Genomic DNA, 25,065 nt, shown 5'->3' with positions numbered 1-25,065 from the left:
GGGATGAGGTTGATAATGATCCACTACAAACTGAACTAAGGCCACTACAAGCCACCCAGGAGCCATCAGATGACAACAACATTTGGTCTACCACCAAACTGGCGCACAGAGTGGGTGACCTAAAAATGAAAGAGCTTGTATCTTATTATCAGTCTCTAGGCCACCCAGTCTTCCAAATTCCTGTGTTCATAGTTTATACATCAACCACAACATCTTGATCTAGACTGAAATATGGCAAAAGGTCAAATGCTTAAAGGAAGCCCAAGTTCTGAATACAAGATGCGTGCACAGTTACTGCAGTAGAGAGAGACAAATAACTGAACTCACTCCAACCCTCCCTTTGGCCTTCTCTTCCATTTACTTTTGATTTTTTCCCCCTTTTTTGGCATTCACACACACACACACACGCACTCTAACCACCCAAAAGTAAAAACCAGGGCCAATGGGGACAGTGATTTCCTCTCCAAGGGCAGAATTTAGCCCAAGGTACCTGTAAATTAATTATTATTATTATTATTATTATTATTAAAAAGCCCTTCTCTGCTGAGGTGAGGGGATCCTGAAAATCAGAGAAAGAAAATTCAAATCAAATTTATTCCACCCAACTTAACCCAAATTTTGCATAGAAACCTTACTCATGAGTTATGAATATTTATGCCAAATTTCATGTTGGTATTAACAATCTATTTGTAAACCCTATGAAATAAGGCCTCCCAGCTATAGGATTACCATAAAACATTTTAAATTAAGGGCCTGATCCTACTCCCAGGGAAATCCTGGGGAGTTGTGTTGTTGGACGCATTGGGAACAGGATAGGGCCCAAACCTGTTACAATAGACATTTCTGTGCATTGCTTTCTTTGTGTGCAATATGCACGGTTATGAATGGCTCTTTTAAAGCTTGATTGATAGGTCAGAACATGTCTCGCTTGTTACTACATAAATGAGCCACAAGGCTGACAGAATTCCAAAGAAAACAATCTCTTATTGAAAGTCTGCTTAACACGGCACTATTTAGAACAGCTCGGTTTAGCAGACCTCTGTTCACAGAAGCAAGGACAGGGAGACAAAGAAAATTACAAGTCCATAGATCTCAGGCAAAAGCCATCACTAGACCATCTCAGAGATGAGCTCTGACCAGTAAACAACAAGACAATAGAGTAAATATGTTAATGGTGCAGTATATGTGATGGACATGAGAATAGAAGCTGAGTGCTATCACATCACTTAAAATGTATTATTAATCAAGGACATTTATCCTGCTTCACCTGGCACCAGCATACTTTAGGTAATGAAAAAAAACCCTAAATTCTGTGACTCAACTAATACTAGATTCATAGATTCCAAGGCCAGAAGAGACCATTGTGATCTAGTCCAACTTTCTTTAGAACAGAGCCCATAGAATTTCCCCACAATAATTCCTAGAGCATATATTTTAGAAAAACATCCAATCTTGATTTAAAAAAATTGCCTGTGATGGAGAATCCACCAGGACCCTTGGTAAATTGTTCCAATGATTAATTACTCTCACCATTAAAAATGTATACCTTATTTCCAGTCTGAAATTGTCTAGCTTCAGCTTCCAGCCATTGAATCATGTTATATCTTTCTCTCCTAGATTGAAAAGCTCATTGTTAACTATTCAGTCCCCATCTATATACTTGTAGTTAAGTTCTTATATTGCACTTCCTATCAGTAGATCTCAAAGTGCTTTACAAGAGAGGTCATTATCCTTATCTTCACTTTACAGATGGGGAGGTACAAAGAGGTGGCATTTCTTGACAAAGATCACGAAGCAGGCCAACAGTGAAGCTAGGAATAGAACCTGGGTCTCCTGTTTCCCAGGACAGGGCTTGATACCCCTTGGCCACCCTGTCTTCCAACAAACACAAGCTTTACTAACTCATGGGCAAAATCCTGTAGTCATTATTCAGGCAAAACACAACTGAAATTAATGAGAGCTAAGCCTGAGTAAAGACTACAGGATTTGACCATTTCAGCCATATCCTCTCTTCCCTGAGCAGAGTCAGAGCAAATAGACTTGATGTTATTTTCTCCATGCCAGGTGGTGTGCTTGTGTGGGAGAGCAGAATTATCCTCCCTTTCACGGAGAGCAGAATGCCAGCATAGCCATCCCATTAAGCCAAACCCAGCCAAGTACTGCAGCTCCTGAGATGGGTTTGGAAGACTTCTGGATTCATTGCCCCATTCCTACCCCCATGGTAGTGAGAATGGAGTCCCAAAGGCCACTGCTCAACAGTGCAGGCAGTTACAAATCCTCCTGGCAAGGACTCTTTGCCCTTTCCCAGTGCACAGCAGAAGCCTATCTGTTAAGCTCCCATTGTGACCACACAGCAGGGACAGGCCCTTAGGGCTACATAGTTAATTCTAAACAAGGTACCAGACCTGCTATCAGTCTAGCATTGCATCCATTGATCTCTATATTTTAACATTAAATTGCGATGTTCTATTAGAAAGATGGATATTATTGTAAGTTCTCCATATATAAAACTATCTAATCAAGTGGGAAATGCATTTAGCAATTTAGAAAAAGGTAGTTTACTGTATAAGACACATAAGAGTTGAGATTTATTAAGTAATATTATTCACATGATTGTGTGCTCTATTATTCTTACATTGTCAGACAATCTGCAGAAATTTGTTCTGCTTCAGGCAATTCTTACCCTTACTATACAACTGTTGTTATGTACATTTTTCTCATTATGATAAGTACTTTGATCTCTCGGCAAACGTTCAGCATTTTATAAACTGTAACATAAAACTCACATAGAGTAAAGTGATGACTAAAAAGATCTTAACAATCATAACTGCACTTCTCAGATAACCCTAAAATACACAATGGAAAAATAAGGTGGGGTAAGGGGGAAGAGAGAAATACTTTGATTGTCAGTAGTGTTTTACAATCTTAAGCATCAGATTATTTTCTCCTTCAGTAAAGTCCCTTTAAGATCAAATTTTTATAGTCATCAGAAACCTGGGTCAACTAAAATACTTCCTTTCAGAATGAAAAGCACCTTGTATAATTTAGAACTGCTCTTTCAAGGGGCACTAACTGTGATCCACTTTAATGAGAGCATATCTAGCCAATTATAAGACATGAATGTATAAACCCTTTATTTTATATGCCTTTGACAGAATGAAACTTACACTCTGAAGAGGGTTATCAATTAAAAATACACAATTTATTAAGATTTATTGTTAGCTATAGGTTGGGTCTTTCTATTAATACAGTAGATGTATCTTTTCACAGAGCAGAGTCCCACATTGTGGCCAAGACATGGATGTGTGAGGTCTTTTAAATAATTAGAAAGCAGCCCAGTAGTGCAGTCATTCATTCTTTCATTCATTTTCTTTCCCTTTCTGAGAAAGGGTAAAAGCATTATTTCCCATGGCAACGTATGAAAATTAGATTTGCCCAGTTTAGGCAGGAATCCCAGAATTAAAGCAGTTTTCTAAAAAATAAAACTTATGGCAAGGTGGCATATAAACTGGACAATCATGCAAAAGACCCAGTGCTGGGGAAAAGATGTGACCTCTCGGGATTTACAGGCTAGTAGGGGCTGGTCTTACTAGAGACAAGTTGTCACACTTGACCTTTGAAGAAAAAGGATCCTCCCTCCTTCTCCTTTCTCTCTCCCCTTAGCGCCTCTCTGTCTAGTGTTAGCACCCTCTGTAGGTAAAATTACTATATTGTGGTTCAGACAGAATTGCTTTTCTGTTCAGAGGCCCAGGGAAGGACAATAAATGAGGTGGAAGAGAAACATAACGTAGAACGTGTGGGGGAGGTGGAGGGGGAAATAAAATAAAATGAAGAATAGGCAGGAAAGAAATCTATCTTCGGGGGGGGGGGGTATAAAATCACCTCTCAAATGAAAGGAATAGGAGAGTTGTATCATTTCACCTATTTTGCTCTGCAGATGGAGACAGACTGGGGCAGGGAGAAGAATAATCTGAATACCAAACATCATAGAACAAAACAGGAAAGAAATCTCCTTCTTCTGAAGTTATAATGGTTACAAGAGAGATCTTCTGGCTTTATAAATTACTGTTTGCAGAGGCACCATAGTGATTCACTTTGTTTCTAGTGGCAGTTGCCTTCCTAATTACAGAAGGTAAAAGAACAAGAGAGAAATGTCCATCGAGTGACCAGATAGCAAGTGTAAAACATTGAGATGGGCAGGGGGTGGAATAAGTTGCCTATATAAGACAAAGCCCCTAATATCGGGACATCTGGTCACCCTAAATGCCCACGAAATCAAGACTTCTGGGCTAAACATTGCATTGTTTGTGATACCATATGAAATTGGCAGATAAGGCACAAATTCTGCCTTCAGACCTATGCTGATTTCAATGGGTATCAGAGCAAAATCTCACCATTAATATTTAAAACTGGGCAGAAAAAGGGAGAAACCATGACTTGACAACATTTTGCCAAACCATTTAGAGAATTATTTAGGATAACTTGCCATGTACAGTGGTCAGTTCAAAAATATGCTGATATAAATGAATACAGTTACCTCTGTATTCGTGGTATTCCTTTGATTTCTAAAAAACAGATATATGGATTGTATAGGGAATACTGCAAATATTGAGAATCATATTAATTTAACTAAGGACAAACTGACAGGTTTTTAAGGGCAAACATTGTAGAATACAAGTAATTAAAAAGTCAACATTTGTCCAAAGTTACGACTCAGTGCAGATCTCCTATCTCCTACAAGGACATACTCTGGTAATCTCAGATGCAATTTGCAAATGCTGACTTTTTAATGGCAACCACTGTAAAACATTCTCTTAATAAATGCTGATGTGATATTTCAAACAAACAGATTGGACTCAACATAATTCCATTTTATAAATATAGGGATAGGGTGCTTAAGAGATAGATAAATAATATTCAGCGTGATGGATGTGATTCTGTGTATTGTGCTAAACCACAAGGTCTTTCCCCAGCTCCAGAATCTCTATTTATTATCATAATACTCTTACTGTACATGTCATTGGTGTTATCTTCATTCTCTGTATCTCTCTGAAGACCTGCTGTGACCTTGGTTAGTTAGGTTTTTAGTTTGTTTGCTTTAGTAAGACTACTAAAAATACTCCCATTTGTCACCACTAAAAGAAGTCAACTTTTGCCAGCAGATACTGCAAGTCTTTCCTTTCTAAGAACAGAGAAAAAAAATGAAATCTCAGATACCACTATCTAATAGTAGCCGGCAAATACTGACTTCCTACTGGCAACCACTCTGAACTATCCGATAGAGGGATTGAATTTTAATTAATGTTTATAAAATACTTTAAGTATCTTGGATCGTATAGATACAGTAAGTTCACAGTATTTTTGTCTAAACAGCTCTGTGGAGTGTTTCTATAATTGCTACACTTTAATTGTAGATGACTCCTCTCTTTAAAAAAAAAAAAAAGGTATTAAATTAAAAATGGACTTAGTTAATTCAGGAAGCTTCAGGGTTTTCGGAAAATGTAATTATAGCCTACCTGTGAGTAAACAGTGCATGTGCAAGTAACATTTTAAAACTAATTTAATTAAAAAAAAAACACCCTACTATATTGAAACTAGTGGAAACACATTTCTGTTTATTCACAGGACACAAACAACATACAATAAGCACTCAGCACAAGTTTCTTCTCACTGCCCTGTCCATATATTTCACTGAGACTTGGAAAACCATCTCTAAGACTGGGAGAGCAGTTCATGACCCACTCATATAAAGAGTTCTCCTGGATGTCATCAGCTGCCATGATGGTTTTTGACAATATGGTCATTTGTCCACTAGGATCTGACCAGCTCATTTAACAAAATAGGCAGCAAGATAGTAATATTTGGTCATGGCTAACCTGGGCTGGACTCATACTGGTGCCTTAGAAGTGGACGACTATTGCATTACAAAAGTTAGAGTAATCGAGTAAGCAATCGACACGCCACAAACCAGTTTGGCACCATTACCCAAATTATCAGTCCTGAAGGTAGTACTAGCAATAGTGATACACCCTTCATTTTCTGCTAACATCCCTCTGGGGAGCATCCAGCTTCCAGGAGGGATACCAGAGAAAGTGAATATGGGCAAAGTCCTTGCCAGCATATAAGGAAATTAGGGAGATTGCTGCAGGTTTCTGGCTTGTCACATGCAATGTAGTGTAAAAGAGAAACAAGAAACATCTTTCATTAGATACATAACATAATACTAAATATGGATGTTGTCACCTACACGTATTTATGTTTCTGGCTTATACTTGATAACATCTAAATTAATAGAGCCAGACCCTAGGCTCCCTATCTGTCTGTTTAGCACTGCTCAGGCAGGGCAAAGCAGTGAGAATGCTCCCCAAAGAGGGCAGCTGAGGATTCCATTGGCATAGGAAAACTCTAGGTGGCAGAAAGTCAAGGTAGCTAATTCTGCACCACCTACTGCTAATGTCGCCCCTCCAGCATAGAGACATGTTGGAAGCAGGCCAAAACCAGAAGTCATTGCCCATTCCCTGAACTGTCAGTGTAACTTAAAAGCAGGATCCAGTACTGAGGGATCAGCTGGTCCCAGTACTGGGGGAGGAGAAAGATGGTCTAGAGCCACATTCCTTCCTCACTAAGATCCTATAATAATAAGGGCAACTTGACCAGACCAGTTGCTCTGGTCCATAATTTGTAAATGCAACTGTGACACATGTAGAACCACTTCTGGATGTAGGTAGACCCTATTTGGCCCAATGAGGGTTAAATTATAAAGCTGCACTTAAATAACAAACTTGATGTTAATTTCGTATGCGCCACTACAATAGAATTTGATCTTCAGTATGCAAATTTTGACTGTAGACAGATGCATACATTGATACAAATCACACTTCAGCACCTAAACTGCTAAGAACAATAACAGAACATACAACAGATTTACACACTCCTGGGCAATCCTCCAGGCTTGTCCCTGCTGAAAAGCCAGACCCAGTTTATATCAGAAGCAGCCACAAACATAGCAAACATATATTCTTGGGATTGAGTGGACATCAACTATTTTAATTCATGCAGGGGAAAGGTATATGTTGTTTAACAATCTTTCTTCTCTGAGAAGGTGGTATATTTCCCCCACCCCCTAATAAAGTAAAAACTTGAAATTTTAAATTGCCCTGATATAGCCACTAAAACCCCCAAAACAAACAACAACAAATGGCTGTCAGCATTGGCTTGCATTTGAATCTAGGTGGGGCTCCTCTCTGAACCCTGAATGGAAACATTATTTTTTCCTCCACTAGAAGCCATCATCACTCTTTCAACAAAAGGAAGGTCACACCATCTTTCACAAAAGATTTGCCTGCTTGTAATTACTGCCTGCAGTGTACAGACAAATGCAATCTTTTAAAATGCTAACTGTGTTATACTTATACCCGAGGGATGCAATGGTACAAATGTAATGTGGCCTAACCAGTTTGTCTTAGCAAGACCTTACAGTGCTGATTTGAAACAGCTGAACTAAATCAACAGTTACCTTGAGCCAGAGGCCTTTGGAGAGCAATTAGAGTCAAAGCTTGGGTTTTGAACCCAATATGCTCTGTCAGTCTCAATGATTTGTGTTTGTTGTACTCAGCCTCATTTCCTGCATGAAATACAAGGCTGTATAAAGAGGAAAAATTCCCAAGATTAAAAAATATTTGACCTCAGTGCATTTGCAAGCATGAAAGTACACATGTCTAAATGACCATTTTGGTTTGTAGTACAAAGTTCTATTGATGTTGGCAGGCTGAGCTTCCCTGTCTCAAAGCCACATGAATGGTTTCAAGTTTCAGCCAAAAAAATGTTTTCCACATGCTTTAGTGTGGGCCAATTTACACAGCAGATTTTGCAGAGACTGTGGCCAAGTGCTTCATAAAGAGCTGCCTTCTTTGGGATCAGGGAAACCACAACAGACACATTGCTAATACAATCTAATTATCTGCTTGAATATTTTTCCAGATGTATTCAATGTCTAAAAATACTGCAGTAAAAAAGGTATTTGGCTCCTTGGACTAAAACAGTGGCATAAAGAACCTGTTTTTCTAGAGGGAAAGTTATAACAATGTAATTCTACAACTGTGTTTAAATCAAACAAAACAGAACACCCTGAGGGTAGGCTATTTGATGCTTCATGTTTGAATTATCCTCTGAAATGAAAACATGACCGAAAGGGGTTACTCCTTTCCATGAAGAGATGCAGTTCATAATTGGGAGTTAATTTCCCTCATTTGAGGTTCATAATTTGATTTTGGGTTGGTCAATTTAATACATAGTGAAGAAGATTTATTTATTTACTTACTTACTGGAACCAGTTGAAATACTTAATGTACCAGACATTATGGTATGTAAAGCTGTGGCATCAGTAAATTTCCTCTCCATCACTGAAACTTGTGACAGGTAGTTCGTTCATTGCTACAAATCCCAGGCCTATTTGCAAATAGGAAGTGGTTGGTTTTCATGAAGTCTTTCTGGGTTGCCTATTGCTTTATTTTAGTGGAATTTTTTTTTAAATGCAAAATGGGGGGGGGGAACTATCACAAAATTGGGGTATTTTATTAATTTAGGATCTGATCACCCTGTGGGATTTTGGGCTTATTTTTGGTTTTGGTCAAGATATTTAAATGGAAAGATTGAACTGAAATCCACTGGAGTTGGATTTGTTAATGCTAGTGTTTTCCCATTATGCCCTATATAATTTACATTTCCATATAAAGTCCAGATCTTGCAGCTAATTGTTTTTAGAATCCCAAGAAGATGTATATTTAATAAGGATGTACATAACTGGACTTCGATGAAGGAGAAATCTGTCAATATAAAAATAATGAGAGGATTTTTTAATTACTAAAAGGAGACTTTAAAGATATAATGAAAATCAATGTTTTAAACTATTAAACTTTTCCTCAATCAATAAGAAAAATTATCTACAACATACTGGAAAAGCAGTACATTAGAGCAGTGACATACCATTGCTATTTTGGCTATTCTCAGTCAAAACCACAAAACCACTGCGAACAATATTCCTAATTTCCATCATGCACCGCTAGGATGGGCAGTGGTGCCAAGGTAATAGGGTTTTAAAACAGGCTGGATCTGAAGCTGTGGCTGCTGCAGCTGAAGAGAATATGGGAAGAATGCTGAAAACAGCATGAGAGATAATAACCAAGTAGGATCTCCTTGGATATTTTTGGCATTTTAGTGTCCCTACTGAATTATTTGAGCTATTTCCATACAATGATATTTGGACAAAACGGGATTTATCTGAGCTTGTGGTTGTGTGTGAACTCTCAAAAACGTGTATTATAGACAACATGTGCCAATCTTATGACTTGGCTTATTGGACAAGAAGTGGTAATTGTGGGATAGGGAGATCAGTCCAGAAACATAGCTGCATAGATGATGTTCCCAGTGGCTTAGATTTGGCTTTGGTTTTCTGTTTAAAAAGAAAAACAAACAGCATCACGCTACCTACCCTCTCTCACCACACCAACTCACCACAGCTCAGCGTGCTTACCCTTAATTTTACAGAGCAAATTTATGGCTTTGCATAATGATTCCAGGAAGCTTTGAAAATAGTATAATATTATATCTACATTAGACTCAGAGATTTAAGGCCAGAACAGACCATCATGATCATCTAGTCTGACCTCCTGCACATTGCAGGCCACCGAGCCTCACCCACCCACTCCAGTGATAGACCCATAATCTCTGGTTTAGTTACTGAAATCCTCAAATCATGATTTAAAGACATAAAGTTACAGAGAATCCACCATTTACTCTAGTTTAAACCAACAACTGACCCGAGCCCCATGCTGCCTTGGAAGGCAAAAAACAAAAAAACAAAAACCCAGGGTCTCTGCCTCTCACTTAAAATTCACAATTAAATAAAAGTTTTTTTGTTAAATTAACACATTAATCCCAGGAGAAATAATTGTATAGGCCACGTAGCAGGCATTAGGACCCACCATGGCAGCTCTAAAGAAAATCCAGTTGCTCCAAGATGATGTACATCTTGATTAGCAGGTCTCCAGTAATCAGCATTATAGGATAGATACAATCTTAGTTACTACTGTGGATGAAAATTAGTTCATTGATTAAAACATATCAATAAGTAAAATATAATTCTGAATGTTCTGGCATAGGCGCACACCCACTTGATAATGTCTTTGCCTGTTAATTGTGACAGGTGATTTACTCCATAAAGCTTCATAGTTCCTTTCTGCCTTTCAATTCCTGCATTAGGACCAATTTTTATAGTGATGTGAATGGTAATTTCAGTGGCAATTGACAGGAAAAAAATGCATTCCAAAACAAGGCACCTAGACTGTTCTGCAGCAATATTTTTATCATGGACTTGACTAACTGTGTAACTGTCTGTAGTAACAGCTGTAGAACAGGTGTGGTTTGGGGTCTGTTTAACCCTTAATAATGAGGCATTTATGTTCCACTGTGTTTTGGAGAGGAAAGGTCCTGTGATTTAGTTTCTCTCACACACAATTACAGTTCTGGGGAATAACCTACTTATGGTTAAAAACATGTCCAATAAACGTGTGCAGCTCAGAACCAACCAGCCACCCACATCTTCATATTTGGCTGACCCCCACATAGACTGTCTCTGTCTGAGGGATTGGAGCAAATGCTGTTGTATCTTAGAGCTTGGCTGTAGAAAATGGATCGTGTGGTGTGACCATTGCTTATTAGCACAGTAGTGTCAAGGAAATGGACCGCTTGTGTGAATTGGTCTAGGAGTGTCCATTTCCTTGACACTACTGTGCTAATAAGCAATGGTCACATAAACTCTACCCTATACCAGAAACCTACTGACCGCTATACTGTCCTACATGCCTCCAGCTTCCATCCAGGACACACCTCACGATCCATTGTCTACAGCCAAGCTCTACGATACAACCGCATTTGCTCCAATCCCTCAGACAGAGACAAATACCTACAAGATCTCTATCAAGCATTCTTAAAACTACAATACCCACCTGCTGAAGTGAAAAAACAGATTGACAGAGCCAGAAGACTACCCAGAAGTCACCTACTACAGGGCAAGCCCAACAAAGAAAATAACAGAACTCCACTAGCCGTCACCTTCAGCCCCCAACTAAAACCTCTCCAGTGCATCATCAGAGATCTACAACCTATCCTGAAAGATGATCCCTCACAGATCTTGGGAGACAGACCTATCCTCACTTACAAACAGCCCCCCAACCTGAAGCAAATACTCACCAGCAACCACACACCACAGAACAAAAACACTTAACCAGGAACCTATCCTTGCAACAAAGCCTAATGCCAACTCTGTCCACATATCTATTCAAGTGACACCATCATAGGACCTAATCACATCAGCCACGCCATCAGGGGCTCGTTCACCTGCACATCTACCAATGTGATATATGCCCTCATGTGCCAGCAATGCCCCTCTGCCATGTATATTGGCCAAACTGGACAGTATCTATGCAAAAGAATAAATGGACACAAATCTGACATCAGGAATCATGACATTCAAAAACCAGTAGAACACTTCAACCTCTCTGGTCACTCAGTAACAGACTTAAAGGTGGCAATTTTGCAACAGAAAAGCTTCAAAAACAGACTCCAACAAGAAACTGCTGAACTTGAATTAATATGCAAACTAGATATCATCAATTTAAGCTTAAATAGAGACTGGGAATGGCTGAGCCATTACACACATTGAATCTATTTCCCCATGTTAAGTATGCTCACACCTTCTTGTCAAACTGTCTGAAATGTCTTGATTATCACTACAAAAAAAGTTTTTTTTCTCCTACTGATAATAGCTCATCTTAATTAATTAGCCTCTTAGAGTTGGTAGGGCAACTCCCACCTTTTCATGTTCTCTGTATGTATATATATCTCCTCACTATATGTTCCATTCTATGCATCCGATGAAGTGGGCTGTAGCCCATGAAAGCTTATGCTCAAATAAATTTGTTAGTCTCTAAGGTGCCACAAGGACTCCTCGTTGTTTTTGCAGATACAGACTAACACGGCTGCTACTCTGAAACCTGTCAGCTAAATAATTGATTTCAGAAAGAGTAGGGGCCATCCAGACAGTAAGGAGACATTTCAAGAAACAGTAAGTCTTGCTAGCACCTAATGGCAAAAAATAACAATAAAATGATCTTGTGAAAAGACATAAGTCACAATGGAAAATGGGATGTACATGTGTGCCTGATGGAAGCCCACTGAATTTAATGGGAGTCTTTCCATCCACTTCAATGGGCTTTGGAACAGGCTGAATATGAGATGAGCCTGCAGACAGTTAGGATTACCAGTGACTGCAGTTAGCAGACCATCCATCCAGATGGTACATTTGGTCCACAAGCCAATCCATCTCTCTGTCCAGCTAAATTCCACTAAAGAGTCACACTTTTTACAATGCCCACAAGTAACTAGTCAACAATAAGAGCAATACTAACACCACGTACCTATTTGAAATCCTAGTCTTTTCCTGCTGTATGCCTGTAAGTACACTTGATCTACTCTTGGCCTCTCTTTTTTCAACTGTAAGCGCTACAGGCCAGGGACCATCTGTGTTGGGTGTCTTGTAAAGTACCTATCGCATTGTTGGGAGTTTTACTAATAGTGTAAACAAACAGCTAACACTGTGGACAGTGTATGAAACGAGATTTTTCAAAGGGGAAGATGTTACGACAGGCAGCTGTGGGTTTTTTTTTTAAATACATATGGTATAAGGGAGAAGGGGAATGACGACAGACTTTAAGGTGGGGAAGATCAAAACTGATGCTGAGGTGTGGAGCCAAACTAGACAACTTTGGTTGTCCCCTTGAAGGATTTAAGAAATGTGTTTCCATAATCTGAATGGACAATGAGTTTACCACTTCAAATCACAAGAAAAGAACAGTGTTTTGAACAGTGGGGAAGAGAAGGAGAGACTATGTCAGGGATAATAAAACAAACAAAGGGGGAGAGAAACTAGAAAGAAAGTGAGAGAAAATGGATGGGGAATGAGGAAACCCCTTTGCTATCCACTTCTTCATTTCTGTTGCATCTCTTTTTCTTTCATCCTCTCTTTCCAAATAGCAGACCTGGTCATTTCAAGGACAACACAGATTTGCTCTTCGGGCTGGTGGTGAGGCGGAGAATTCACCCTTCTGTCAAAGTTCTGTGAAGGTAACATCTTCCAAAAAAAAGAACAGAGAGAGAGAGAGAGACAGACACACACACAATGGGAGAAGACCAACCTGGAGAGGCAAGGGACCAGATCAATCTCTATTCTAGATATAGTGTCCAGAACAATTTGGGGTCCAGTCCTGACTGCAGACATAGTCTTTAGGTACTATCATAATAGCTCAGTGGTTTGAGCATTGGCCTGCTAAACCCAGGGTTGTGAGTTCAATCCTTGAGGGGGCCACTTGGGAATCTGGGGCAAAATCAGTACTTGGTCCTGCTAGTGAAGGCAGGGGGCTGGACTCGATGACCTTTCAAGGTCCCTTCCAGTTCTAGGAGATGGGATATCTCCATTTATTTATTTAAATATTTACTACTACTACAAGACAGTTGGTCCCTCTTGGTATCTTGTTCTCTCTATCCTGCTCACTACTCACCTTTTTCTTCCTTCCATTTTTACTTTCCCCATTATCTCTTTTCTCCTTTGATCTTTCCCCTGATCTCTTCTATTTTCTTATTCTCTGCCTTTTCTATGTCCCCATTCTGTTTCCCATTTTCAAAAGTTGCAGCTGCTGACATAGGCCAATAACTTCCAGCTCCATGGCATGGAGCCAGGAGGTGAACAAGCTAATGCACAGCAGCAGAGGCCATTGCCATAAGGGAGTTTGATTCTAAATAGTTACCACAATTGCACTTGTACTAATTACCAGAAGAGGAAATACAATACAGCACACAGAAAATTGACTGCAATTGGCAATCTTCTGAGAAGTGCATTTCTAACAGAGTATGGGTCAAAATAACTTTTCCTCTATCTACACCAAGAATATTCTGCCTAAGTTCAGTTGTAATGATTTTTTGTTGTGTAATAATCTCAAATTTCTACTGAAACTGTGAAGTTCCCATGCAACACAATTCCAGGATGCAGCGGCATGGTTATGACAGCACTTCTGGGTATTATGTACATCTGTGGGAATTTATTAAATTAGTGCTTTCCACAAAAAGGGAAAGCACACACACACACACACACGAAATGTGCTGTTAAAATAGGTTTTTGTTTTTTGTCCTGCATAAACTGCCTTGTGTGTTCATGGAAAACAGAGATGAATTCAAGGCAACAATGCAAAATGTTACCCTCTCCATAAAGCCTGCATCTCTCTTAACTTTTCACACCAATTTTGCTACACGGTGCAAATGTTTCACTTTACATTGATATTATTATGGGTGTTGCTGCACACAATACCAAAGTCCACAATGGTACTTGAAGATAAATGGAAAAAAACATGAACAAGAACACCATTTAAAGAGATCCCCAGGCTGGTATCTCTTAGAATTTCCTTTCAGACACCAGCCTCTTATTAAAAGAAGGGTCGACATGATTCACACAATTATGGCAATTTGTCAAAGAGGGGGATGAGTACTTTAAATCACAACAGAGAAAGGCAGAAAAAAGTCTTCAGACTCTTCAAGATTTTTCTGAGGCAGCACTTGCTGACACGGGCGCACAATTTCACACACGTACTTGCCATAAGCACTCAAGAGATGTTTGACCTTCATCGGGCTTCCTCCCCCACTCCCACTTCAACAAAAGCTAGTCAGAGAAAGTATTACATTATATTTTGTGATGCATATAATTCCTAGTAATAGTACATAATGCTACCTGGAACTCACACCCCAAAAAGTTACCAAGTTCACAGTGTCTTCCTGAATCTTAGTGGAGAAGAGCTCTGTATAAGCTTGTCTCTTTCACCAACCGAAGTTGGTCCAATAAAAAAATATCACCTCACCCACCTTTCTTTCTCAGAGTACATCTGTCATTTCACTCAAGAGCAGACCTATTGGTAATCATTTAATCAAAACCACTGCTGTGATTGCTACTTGTACAGAAAATTATAAAGCTGCAGCAGCTTCAAAGCCAGGATTACAAAGATTAAATGGGCACTGCTTTTTGCTAAGTGTTGGGTAAGAATGAATTACAGTATCCTTAAATTTGAAGGAAATTAGAGAGGGAAAATTATTCATTTGGTCAGACCAGCATTTCCTAATTTTCATGTCCTCTCATACGTACAGTAAATTATGCAATTGAGAATTCATGGAAGACACACACACCAGAGACCATCTAATTATAATCCTAGTGCTAGAAGATGCTTCAGCCTAGCTTTGTGGCTTTAGCCTTTCTGTTTAAATGATGAAAGGCTAATAATAAAATGTTTCTTTACAAAAATTAAAAGACTTCCCCCCCCCCAAATCATCATCATCATGATTTCCCATAAATTAATCAACTAAAAATCTAGAGATGATGATTCCAGAGACGTTTTAAACCAAACATAAAAGAGTAAGGAGGCAATTGAATAAAATTGCAATTACCATACAAAACTGCTAGTGACCTTTTCTTTGCAGATACAGATACATTAAATTCTGCTATCATTACTGTCCTGGCTACTCTTTCACACTCTCCAAAATACTGAAGTTTTGAAAACAGCATGTCTAAAATTAGAGGATGTTAAAAGAGATTGGGCACCTCTGTGCACAGATACATACATGCAGCTCTGAGTGAATTTAATGAGAGCGGCATGCAAAAAAGAGGACAGAAGTGGGCTCATGGCTCACATACATACTGGGGAACAAAGTTCCCGAAAATGCTGCAATAAACTGACTTTGTTTTAGTATCCTGGAGACTGTCACTAATTTTAAATTCAATTGGAAATCCTAAACATAAAGAGAATTTAGTATGATTAATACTATACTTATTTACCAAAGTGATAAGAATCTTAGAAATATCAGGTTGATGGTAAAGACTTTTTATTTGTATTATCTGTGTCAACATTCTGTGTATTACTTAGTACTATCAATCATTAACGGGGTCATATCATGCCAGCAAGCTCCCATAGGCCCTCATAAGGCTGAGCCTGCACCACCCATATATTCTTAAACCATAAGTCCTGACATGATATTAAAGTCGCACACATCATGAATAGCTCAAAGATCAAAGGGCTCCAGCAGCACTCTCACTGGACTGCAAATCTGTCTTTACTCACTTGGTTCTTAGGGTTGCCAACTTTCTAGTCCCACAAAACCGAACACTCTAGCCCCGTCCCAGTCCCAGGGCCCTGCCCCCTGCTCACTACATTCCCCCTCCCTTGGTGGCTCACTCTCCCCCACCCTCACTCATGTTCACTGGGCTGGAGCAGGGAGTTGGGGTGTGGGAGGAGGTGAAGGCTCGGGCTGGGGGTGTGGACTCGAGATGAGGGGCTTGGGGTGCAGGAGGGGCTCCAAGCTGGGGGGAGGGGTCGAGGGATTCGGAGTGCAGCACAGGGCTGCGGATTGAGGCAGGGGGCTGGGGTGTGAGAGGGGATGAGGGCTCTGGGCTGGGGCCAGGGATGAGAGGTTTGGGGTGCAGGAGGAGGCTCCAGACTGGAGGGGGAGGGGCTGAGGGATTTGGAGTGCGGGAGGGGAGTGCAGGTTGAGGCAGGGTGTTGGGATGCAGGAGGGGGTGAGGGCTTTGGGGTGGGGCCGGGGAAGGGGGCTATGGGCTGGGCAGGGGATTGGGGTATGGCGGGGTGAGGGCTCTGGGTACAGGCTCTGGGGTGGGGCTGGAGGGTTTGCGGTGCAGGAGGTTGTTCTGGGTTTGGGGAGTGCTCAGGGCTGGGGTGTGGGCTTACCTTGGGCAGCTCCTGGTCAGTGGCGCAGCGGGGCTAAGGCAGGCTGCCTGCCTGTCCTGGCACCGCGCTGTGCACACTCTGGTAATAGCCAGCAGGTCCAGGTCCTAGGCCGGGGGACCAGGAGGCTCCATGCGCCGCTCTTGTCGACACGCACCGCTCCCACTCCCCAGCTCCCATTGGCCAGTTCCCGGCCAATGAGAGTGCAGAGCTAGTGCTTGGGGTAGGCCTCCTACTTAGGAGCCGGACCTGCTGGCCACTTCCAAGGTGCAGCGTGATGAGAGCCAGGACAGGTAGAGACTAGCCTGCCTTAGCGTCACAGCACCGCCAACCAGACTTTTAACGACCCAGTTGGCAGTGCAGACCGGAGCTGCCAGGGTCTCTTTTCAACCGGGTGTTCCGGTCAAAAACTGAACACCTGGTCACCCTATTGGCTCTGCAGTTCCTCCTCCCATACTATGTCCCCTTCTCCCAGAATCCTGCTCTGTGCCCTTAGCATGCTAATCTTCCATTATGAATGGTTAACTATAGCTCTTTCCCTAGACTGGCTGGTGCAGCTACTAAATGCATGCCTCAACACCCTTCCTCTTTGAAGAAAATTCCCAGCAACCTCCTCCCTCCTTCCCTGGATTTTTAAAATAAATCATTGAAGAAACAGCTTACCTTTCTATTATTTTTATGCTAAAACTATGTTATCACCTTCCCCAAACTGTGGTACCCTAATCCTTACTTTCCGTTGATTAATATGGCCCTTTCACTACTCCTAATTATTGTCTAGTATTTAATTAGTTTGAGGGACTGATATTGTTAGATGATGGAAAAACACTAACAGAAAACACAGTATGATTGCAAATGGTGTTGTGTACAGAGCACTGCTGAGAACTAAACTCTGATGTGCTACTACATAGCAGAGACAGTTAAAGGAAGTTGATTAAGGCCCAGTTTACAGTATAAAAGGTTTCCTGATGCAGTTACACCTGTATAATCATAGTTAACTCTTCTATAGTGCTTTTCTTCCAGTTCTCAATCTCTAATGTATTTATCCTCAATGCCCCTGTAAGGTAGGCAATACTATTATCCCCATTTCATAGAGGGGCAACTGAGGCACAGAAAAGCTAAGTGACTTGCCCAGGCTGACACGGGAAGTCTGTGGCAGAACAGAGAATTGAATCGGGGTCTCTCAAATCCTACGCTAGCCCTTAACCACTGTACCATTCTTCCTCTATAGCCAATACAGTGGCAAATCCTCCTAGTGTCAAGGGAGGTTTACTGGCAAAAGTGTGTTTTTGTTGGCTTATACCAGCTGGGTGAACAAAATAAGCTCTGCAAGCAACAGTACTTTTATGCCAGTGTAACGGCGTCTGCACTACGGTGTTTGTCACAGCCCTAATTATTATTGCTATACCAGCACAGGTTTCTAGAGTAGAACTGGGCTAACTTTAGAATATGGCTTGCAAAGATTTATAGCCTTCATTAATATGAAGGCTGCACTGTTTGCCCCACACATTTCGACAAATCCCATCTTCCTTAATGCCCATCCTATACATCCAAGTTTCAAGGACTGAAGTTCTAGTCCTAAATGTCTGTAACACAATGATGGAATATTGTGTCAATGTACTTTTAAGTAAAGTATCCATGAATTTCAGAATAAGGCTCTTGCTTTAAATTCATGATTACATTTTCTTGTAACACAAAAGTTCAAGTCTGACTAGCTCAGGATTACACTAAAGTAGGAAACCAGTGAATTTGCCTTTATCCTAAAAGCCCATAAGGAGGCTTCAGCATCAAAAGAACTGCCTAAGTTGATCTGATGCTTGTCATCAACATTTCTCCAAAGGATCAAACTAATTTAAAGTGGGTTAAATAACACTGACCTCTAATACTTCTTAATCTCTTTGATTTTCCTCATACACATTAAGGAGTTTACATATAAAACAACATAAAATATGCCTGTATTTAAACCCACTTCTATTCTTCATTTTGAATAGCCCGGGGGAAAATGAAATAACATGCAATAAGCCCACTGCTAAAGAAAAACGTTTTAAAAAAATTCTTTAATTGTAGCTGTTTCTACTGGGGACAAAGGGAAAACATCTGCATCCAGAAATGTTTCTGTGAAAATACACATTAAACCGCACCCACAAAATTTGCTCACACATCTAAGTGTGCAAAAGGCCTGAACGATCACCACATTACTCTAGTTTTGCCCCAGTGTAATGTTGTTGATTTAAGTGGTATTACACTAACACAGAACTGCAATAAAAAAGAGACAACTTTCCATAACAAACAACTTTAATAACAAGATCCTAGGGTGCTGGGCATATCTAACTGAAGCTTTATAACATGATTTTATTTAGTTAACTACTCTGCCATTCAGTTTTAACTTCCATCAGAGTTGGATCAATACACTGAATGGACCCAAACCCCTGTTCAGATTAAGACACCAATTTTCCACTACCTTCAAACAATTCTCAGACATAGCAGAGAGTGGCAGCTGCAGAGGGCCAGCTGCTGCTCCCCCATCCTAAGTCAACTGTCCCCAGTGGAAGTTAAAGCAGCAGAAGCTGACTCCAGCTTGTACCTTTGGCGTAATATCCATCACGGACCATATGTCAATGGAGAGTCAGGCTTATTTCACCACATTCCCTTCTACCCATACCCTGCCCACAGAATGCCCCTTTCCACTGGCCATCTCCAGCTATTTTAAAGTCCCTTTGCACTGCTTATGTGACACAAAGTGTCCTTAGCAAACCACAAAATTCAGCCCTAATACTACATATTCAATGTCCCATGCATAGATTCAGTTTCTAGCACATTGTAAGTGGGACAGATGGAGCAAATCCCACCACACTGCATCACTTAAAAAATCCCTCTCACCTTGCTCAGCTCTGCAGCTCCTCCTCTTTCTCCCACCTCTGCCTCTCTGGTAACAAAGGTTCAAATCCAGTAGCATCCAATCAGCCCTTGATCTTCTGACAGATGACGAATTTGATTCTAGGAAGTTCTCTCTGTGTTATCCTAGAAAGAGAGCTTAAACACGGAGGTATCATTTGCTCTGCAGGGCATTCAATTTCTCACCGTGCTTTTCCAAGAAGGAAGGGTCATTAAATTACTTGTAAATGAATTACATTCTCTTTAACTACAACTCAACTTGGAAAAGAGATTATTTACATCCTGTTCTAAAACACGGTGTGGTGTTGCTGTGTGCTGTTAAAGATTTACCACATGCCCCTCCATTTTCCAAGTCATTGCCTTTCAGTGGTGGATGGAACGCTCTCTGCGCACACTCTGTGTATCAGTTTGGGATCCTTTATGATGAAAAGCTCATGTAAATGTAAGATCATTATCAAGGCCAAATCCATGGAGTGAAATGCCATAACTATTTCAACAGGCAAACTCTTCCACTCCCTGTTATCCTAACCATCACATAATGTTTTCTAATTTCAAGTTGAATTTGTCCTTAATTATGTTACTTGCCAAGTGTGAACACTCCTTTGCCATCCCCTGTAATACCTTACTATAAGTGTATATGTTAATATAGAATTATAGTCTTAAAAGTCTTTTTGGTTATTAAAATCATCCAACTTCTTTCAGAGTGTGTCCTGCACTCTTTACTCAGGCAAAACTTTCACCAAAGACCCAAAACTTCCTACAGAATTGGCACTGCTTGGTATTGTCACTAGCAACCCTAAGAAAAAGGCCATAAACTCCAGGCATAGAGTAAGACCTACTCTCTGACCCCTAGACGTCATCCATTGTCATATACTCCTTGTATACAGTAGGTTGCAGGGCTGCTACAAGCAGGTCAGGCTTCTGTATTAGATATGGACTGTCTGCAGAGCTTCTTTCTCAGAATGATATAACAGAGATGTGTCTTCCATAAGATCCTTTAATGCTTTGCCAGGTATGAATAAGGTTAGCTTAAATAAGGTATGTTACACACAATGCCACCTACTGGCTGAATGGTATAACACACTTTAGATCATATTTTGGGTCCATTGATGGGGCCTTGTGATGAAACTGCCCTGATCTACTGGTTGAGTGGATAAAGGAATTCAGAGCTAGGTTTCTGGGTTTGGATGAGCCTCAATTGCTAGAATACAACAGACAGATGACTCCAGCTCTACCCCATATCTCCTGGACAGCTCAAGAATGCCCCCTGTGCCTGGTGGAAGGAATGGAGGGGGTTATAGAGCTAGCTCTAGGCTGTACAGTATTTCCCCCATACCGTCTATCTGAAGATTCCCACAGAGAGGCACAAAGGGATGGACCCAGGGCCCAGAATCTGGCCTTCAATCTTCAGGGTTATCACTTCTGTATGTCTCATTAAAATAAATTTAGAAAAAGTTATAAAAGCCCTATCATCCTTACTTTTACCCATACAGGGGAAAATATAAACTGAATGTCTAGGATGACCAATAATACAAGTATTTAGCCCTGCATTTCCCAAGTCTCATCCTCTCCCCGCTACTTAGCCCAGTTGAAAATCATCAGCACAAACTGATTCTTCAGAGAAAATGAATGTGCAGGTGTCCAGACAGAGCTGATTTATTTATTACTCTTTCAAGGGAAAGGTTACACTTCATGGATAGATATTTTCAAAATCATTTGAATAAGGAAGGATCCTTTGATAGCATTATTCATGTTAGGAGAGAATGTTGTCAATGAAAATATGCATTAGGTAACAAACATTAACTTTTGTTGACTGTAAAAGAGCACCAGCTTTACTCAATTACTTAGGTTTAATAACTTCCTTAGGAGCATATTGTACACTCATTTAGCACTCAGAAGAAATGTAAAATATACACCCCTTATTGCCCAAAAGACAGATTTTTATTACTATAGTTTAATGGGTAAATTATTTACATAATGAGCACCAAATCAGTATCTTGCATGTAACTATATGAAGAGAGACCTCACTCTTCTACATTACAGAGAAAGAAGCATAAAAGGCTTAACACTGGCACAGGCTGCAGCAGGAATTCCAAGTCTTATCATCACTGTGGCTGCAACGGCAGGCTGATTTACTTTCACTTGTCTGTATTGATCACATGTTTGCATCTACTTTCTGGCCCTGAAGTTTTGTTTGCAGTTGCAGATGCCAGAGTGGTATCAGATATACAGGACCAATTTGGGCTGCTCCTGTATGGCTGTACTGGGCTGGGTTTTGAGAGGGAATAGGTACAGGGAGCCTTCCCCATCTCGAGCCACATGCACCCCCATACACGAGTCAAACACAATATCAGCATAGAACTCCCTTAATTGTTAGACCGCGGGGTTATCTAGGGTGCCACACAGCACTGCACACACTAAATGCCATGTCTGGAACCCCTTCCATACTTCAGCATCCCTATTCACATGTCAGCAGCTGCTAGGGGAAGCACACACTACTCCTTCCAAAAGGCAGGTGAAATTTTCAATACACTTTTGCTCAACCATTAAAGCTCTATGCATTCCCAAATCCACCAGCAAGGTAGCAATTTTGCCAATAAAATTAAGAACAAGTAAGTTCATTAGAAAGCTGTAAATTCTTCAAGTTGTATGGTATTTACTATTACAATTCCTTTTCACTTTAGTGGCAAATGTGTCTTAATCCCATTCAATTTTGTGAAACCATAGAGGTGAAACAAGCAAATAAGAGAAGAAGCAGGAGTACCAGTCCTCTCTGTGGCAAGAAACATGGTTCATTAGAAAGACAGATCTTCCACTCATGTGCAATGGATTTCCCATTGATTAATCTGCGAATCTTTATAGGATATTGATGTCAGATGCCAATCATTCCTGGACATATGCCTCCCTGGGCCACTGGTGCATGGGTCAACAGAATGAGACCATGTACCATTTTTGGAAAGGGGGAAAAAGAGATATTCCATGTTTTCATAGGCTAAAAACACCTTCCCCTCTCCTCCAGTGGATGGATGGATAGACACACACACACAAGCATCCAGATTCAGGATGTACAAACTCCAGGGGAGGGAAAAGGGGCATGAAAGTCACAAAATTCCAACCGCAGTTTGAAAAAAAAAAAATCTATTACTATGGGGGTATATTGGAGTAAAAAAAAAAGAGCTAACAATAAGTTCTCTTTCTCTCACAAATTTCTAGTAGTCATTTTTATAGGCTACAACTATGGTCATTATTGTTCCCCATCCATCTTATAATTTCAACTAAATCGAGCAATGAAAATTTTATAGTGCATCCCTAATTGTGCACCAGACTGGAACTGTTCATACAAATTCCAAGCAATTATCATGCTTTCTGGGAAACATTGGCAGCAAACACAGGATTAAATGCTTGTAACAGCAAGCCAGATGGGAAACACTGATAAAGAAAATCTCATGGAACTCAATTCCTTTTCCAAAACTATGGTATTATTTAAATTAACCTGGGATTGGAACATATTCATAGCATATTCAAAGCAAGGTCATTTAGGTACAGTAACTAGGTCATAAGCATGCCAAATATTCCCTGCAGACACACACACACACACACACACACAGTGTATAGAATGAACATAGATATAAATAGAAACACACACACACCACACATCAGTTTATAAACAAAAATGTATAAGTTAATTAACTGACAACTGTTATTAAGACCCCCTGAAATTGATTGGATGAGGAAAAGTACTAGAGAAGAGGATTAATTCTTTTAACTGCTTCATAAAAGAAAAATCTTCTCATGGACTTTCTTTGGCTCCTATCTCCCATTCTTGCTTGATTCTCAAATATTATGTTCTGCAGACCATCAGGAAGAGCTCTCTGCACAAGTGGTTGTCCCTGGTCTACAATCCAAAAACCACGCTTTTAAGGCCAGGATCCAGCACTTAAGCCCATCGCTGATGCAGCCATGGTCTGATGTTTATGGATGCAGCCATGGAAGCCAGGAAACACACATCAGAGTAAATGGTTAAATACGGAGGCTGAATAAAGACCAGCAAGTTATGAGTTTTCAAATGATACCTTGCAAGGCATACTTTGTACAAAGATTATTATAATAGTGTGTAAAGTGTGAATACAGGGGTACATTCTGTTATAACTGGTTTCCTGGAATCTACCCTGCCACCCTTTAAACATGGTCAACAACAATCCGGTACAAGGATTGGGGAATCTTCCTGCCTACGCACTGCAGGAATTGCCTGCTAATTGACCTGCAATTGTCAAGGACAGCAGCCCCATGGTGCACTAACTATACTACAAACTGAAGTATGTGTGATTTTGGGATAAGCCATATGTGGGCTAGGCCCTGACACATATTGAAATCCATGAATTCAGAATACCTGCTGTGTTAGTTCAGAGCACCTGTGGTGCAAAATAATTTTCCATCAGTTCAAGTGTGAAACCTTGGATGTTGATCACAAGGCTTGAAGCATCAACCTTGGATCCTTTTTTGGTTTGTGATACTGGTTCCTGATATTGATCCACCTGGAGGCTCTGCAATATGAATAACTTACAATCTGCTAATGAGGCAATCTGTAGCACTACTGTGCTATCACCCCAGAAGCAAACCTGCTTATCCTAGCACCTTGTACCCCAAATAGTGTCAGCCATTAGAACAAAGAAAAATTCCAGAAATGTGACATCTCTGGTAATGCCCTTCATGTTCCATGCCTCCAGCCCTTAGCACACACCACTGTCCTTGGAAGTATACTCCGAATCCCAAGCCACCTGCCATGTCTGAGTGGACCTGCAAATTGGCATCTAGCAACCACAACCACGCTTCATGCCATGAGATAGGCCATTATATTCTGACAATAACATGTCTCAAACCTTTAGGTCCTCTCTCATCTTCCTGCTCACCCTAACGGTGGTGAGGCCTAATCCTGACTTCTGCCAACCATGCAATAAAGGCACAACCAGAAGCCTCTATCCTGCAAGCAAATTGCAGATGGCCAGTGATGTCCTGTCGCTGTCTGAAACAACCTTTCTTGCAGGGGGTTGGACTAGATGACCTCCTGAGGTCCCTTCCAACCCTGGGATTCTATGATTTTGCTAAATAGGGGTGGACATAAGCTCCTACTTAAAGTCAAGCATATCCTAAGTGCTTTGATGAATCACACCTCCAGAAGAGTCTGGGAAATCAGGAATTTGATGCAGTTGTAAGAGCTACTGTACATCTTTAAGAGGTCAAAATGTTAAAGAGAAGACTACACCTAGCTCTGTACAGAAAGCTACATTACCAGTGACAGGTAGAAGTCTCAAAGTCCAAACTGCAGTTCTCCACAAAC

At 40.6% G+C, this 25,065-nt stretch overlaps 1 protein-coding gene across 2 annotated transcripts in view; it reads right to left on the bottom strand.

Annotated features, from left to right (window-relative positions):
* LOC128839433 (uncharacterized) overlaps window positions 1-19,935 on the bottom strand; it is a 65,516-nt gene extending 45,581 nt beyond the window's left edge. For both annotated transcript variants that reach the window (XM_054032444.1, XM_054032445.1), the window contains exon 1: window positions 19,713-19,935. Coding sequence is in view for 1 of the 2 variants with exons in the window: in XM_054032445.1 (XP_053888420.1) it covers window positions 19,713-19,788 (76 nt within the window). In the remaining variant the exon portion in view is untranslated. The remainder of the gene's footprint in view (window positions 1-19,712) is intronic.
* Between the last annotated feature and the right edge of the window lie 5,130 nt (window positions 19,936-25,065).

This window comes from Malaclemys terrapin, chromosome 6, assembly GCF_027887155.1.
Source record: "Malaclemys terrapin pileata isolate rMalTer1 chromosome 6, rMalTer1.hap1, whole genome shotgun sequence".
Lineage (NCBI taxonomy): Eukaryota > Metazoa > Chordata > Testudines > Emydidae > Malaclemys > Malaclemys terrapin.
This window is presented reverse-complemented; position numbering and strand designations above follow the sequence as displayed.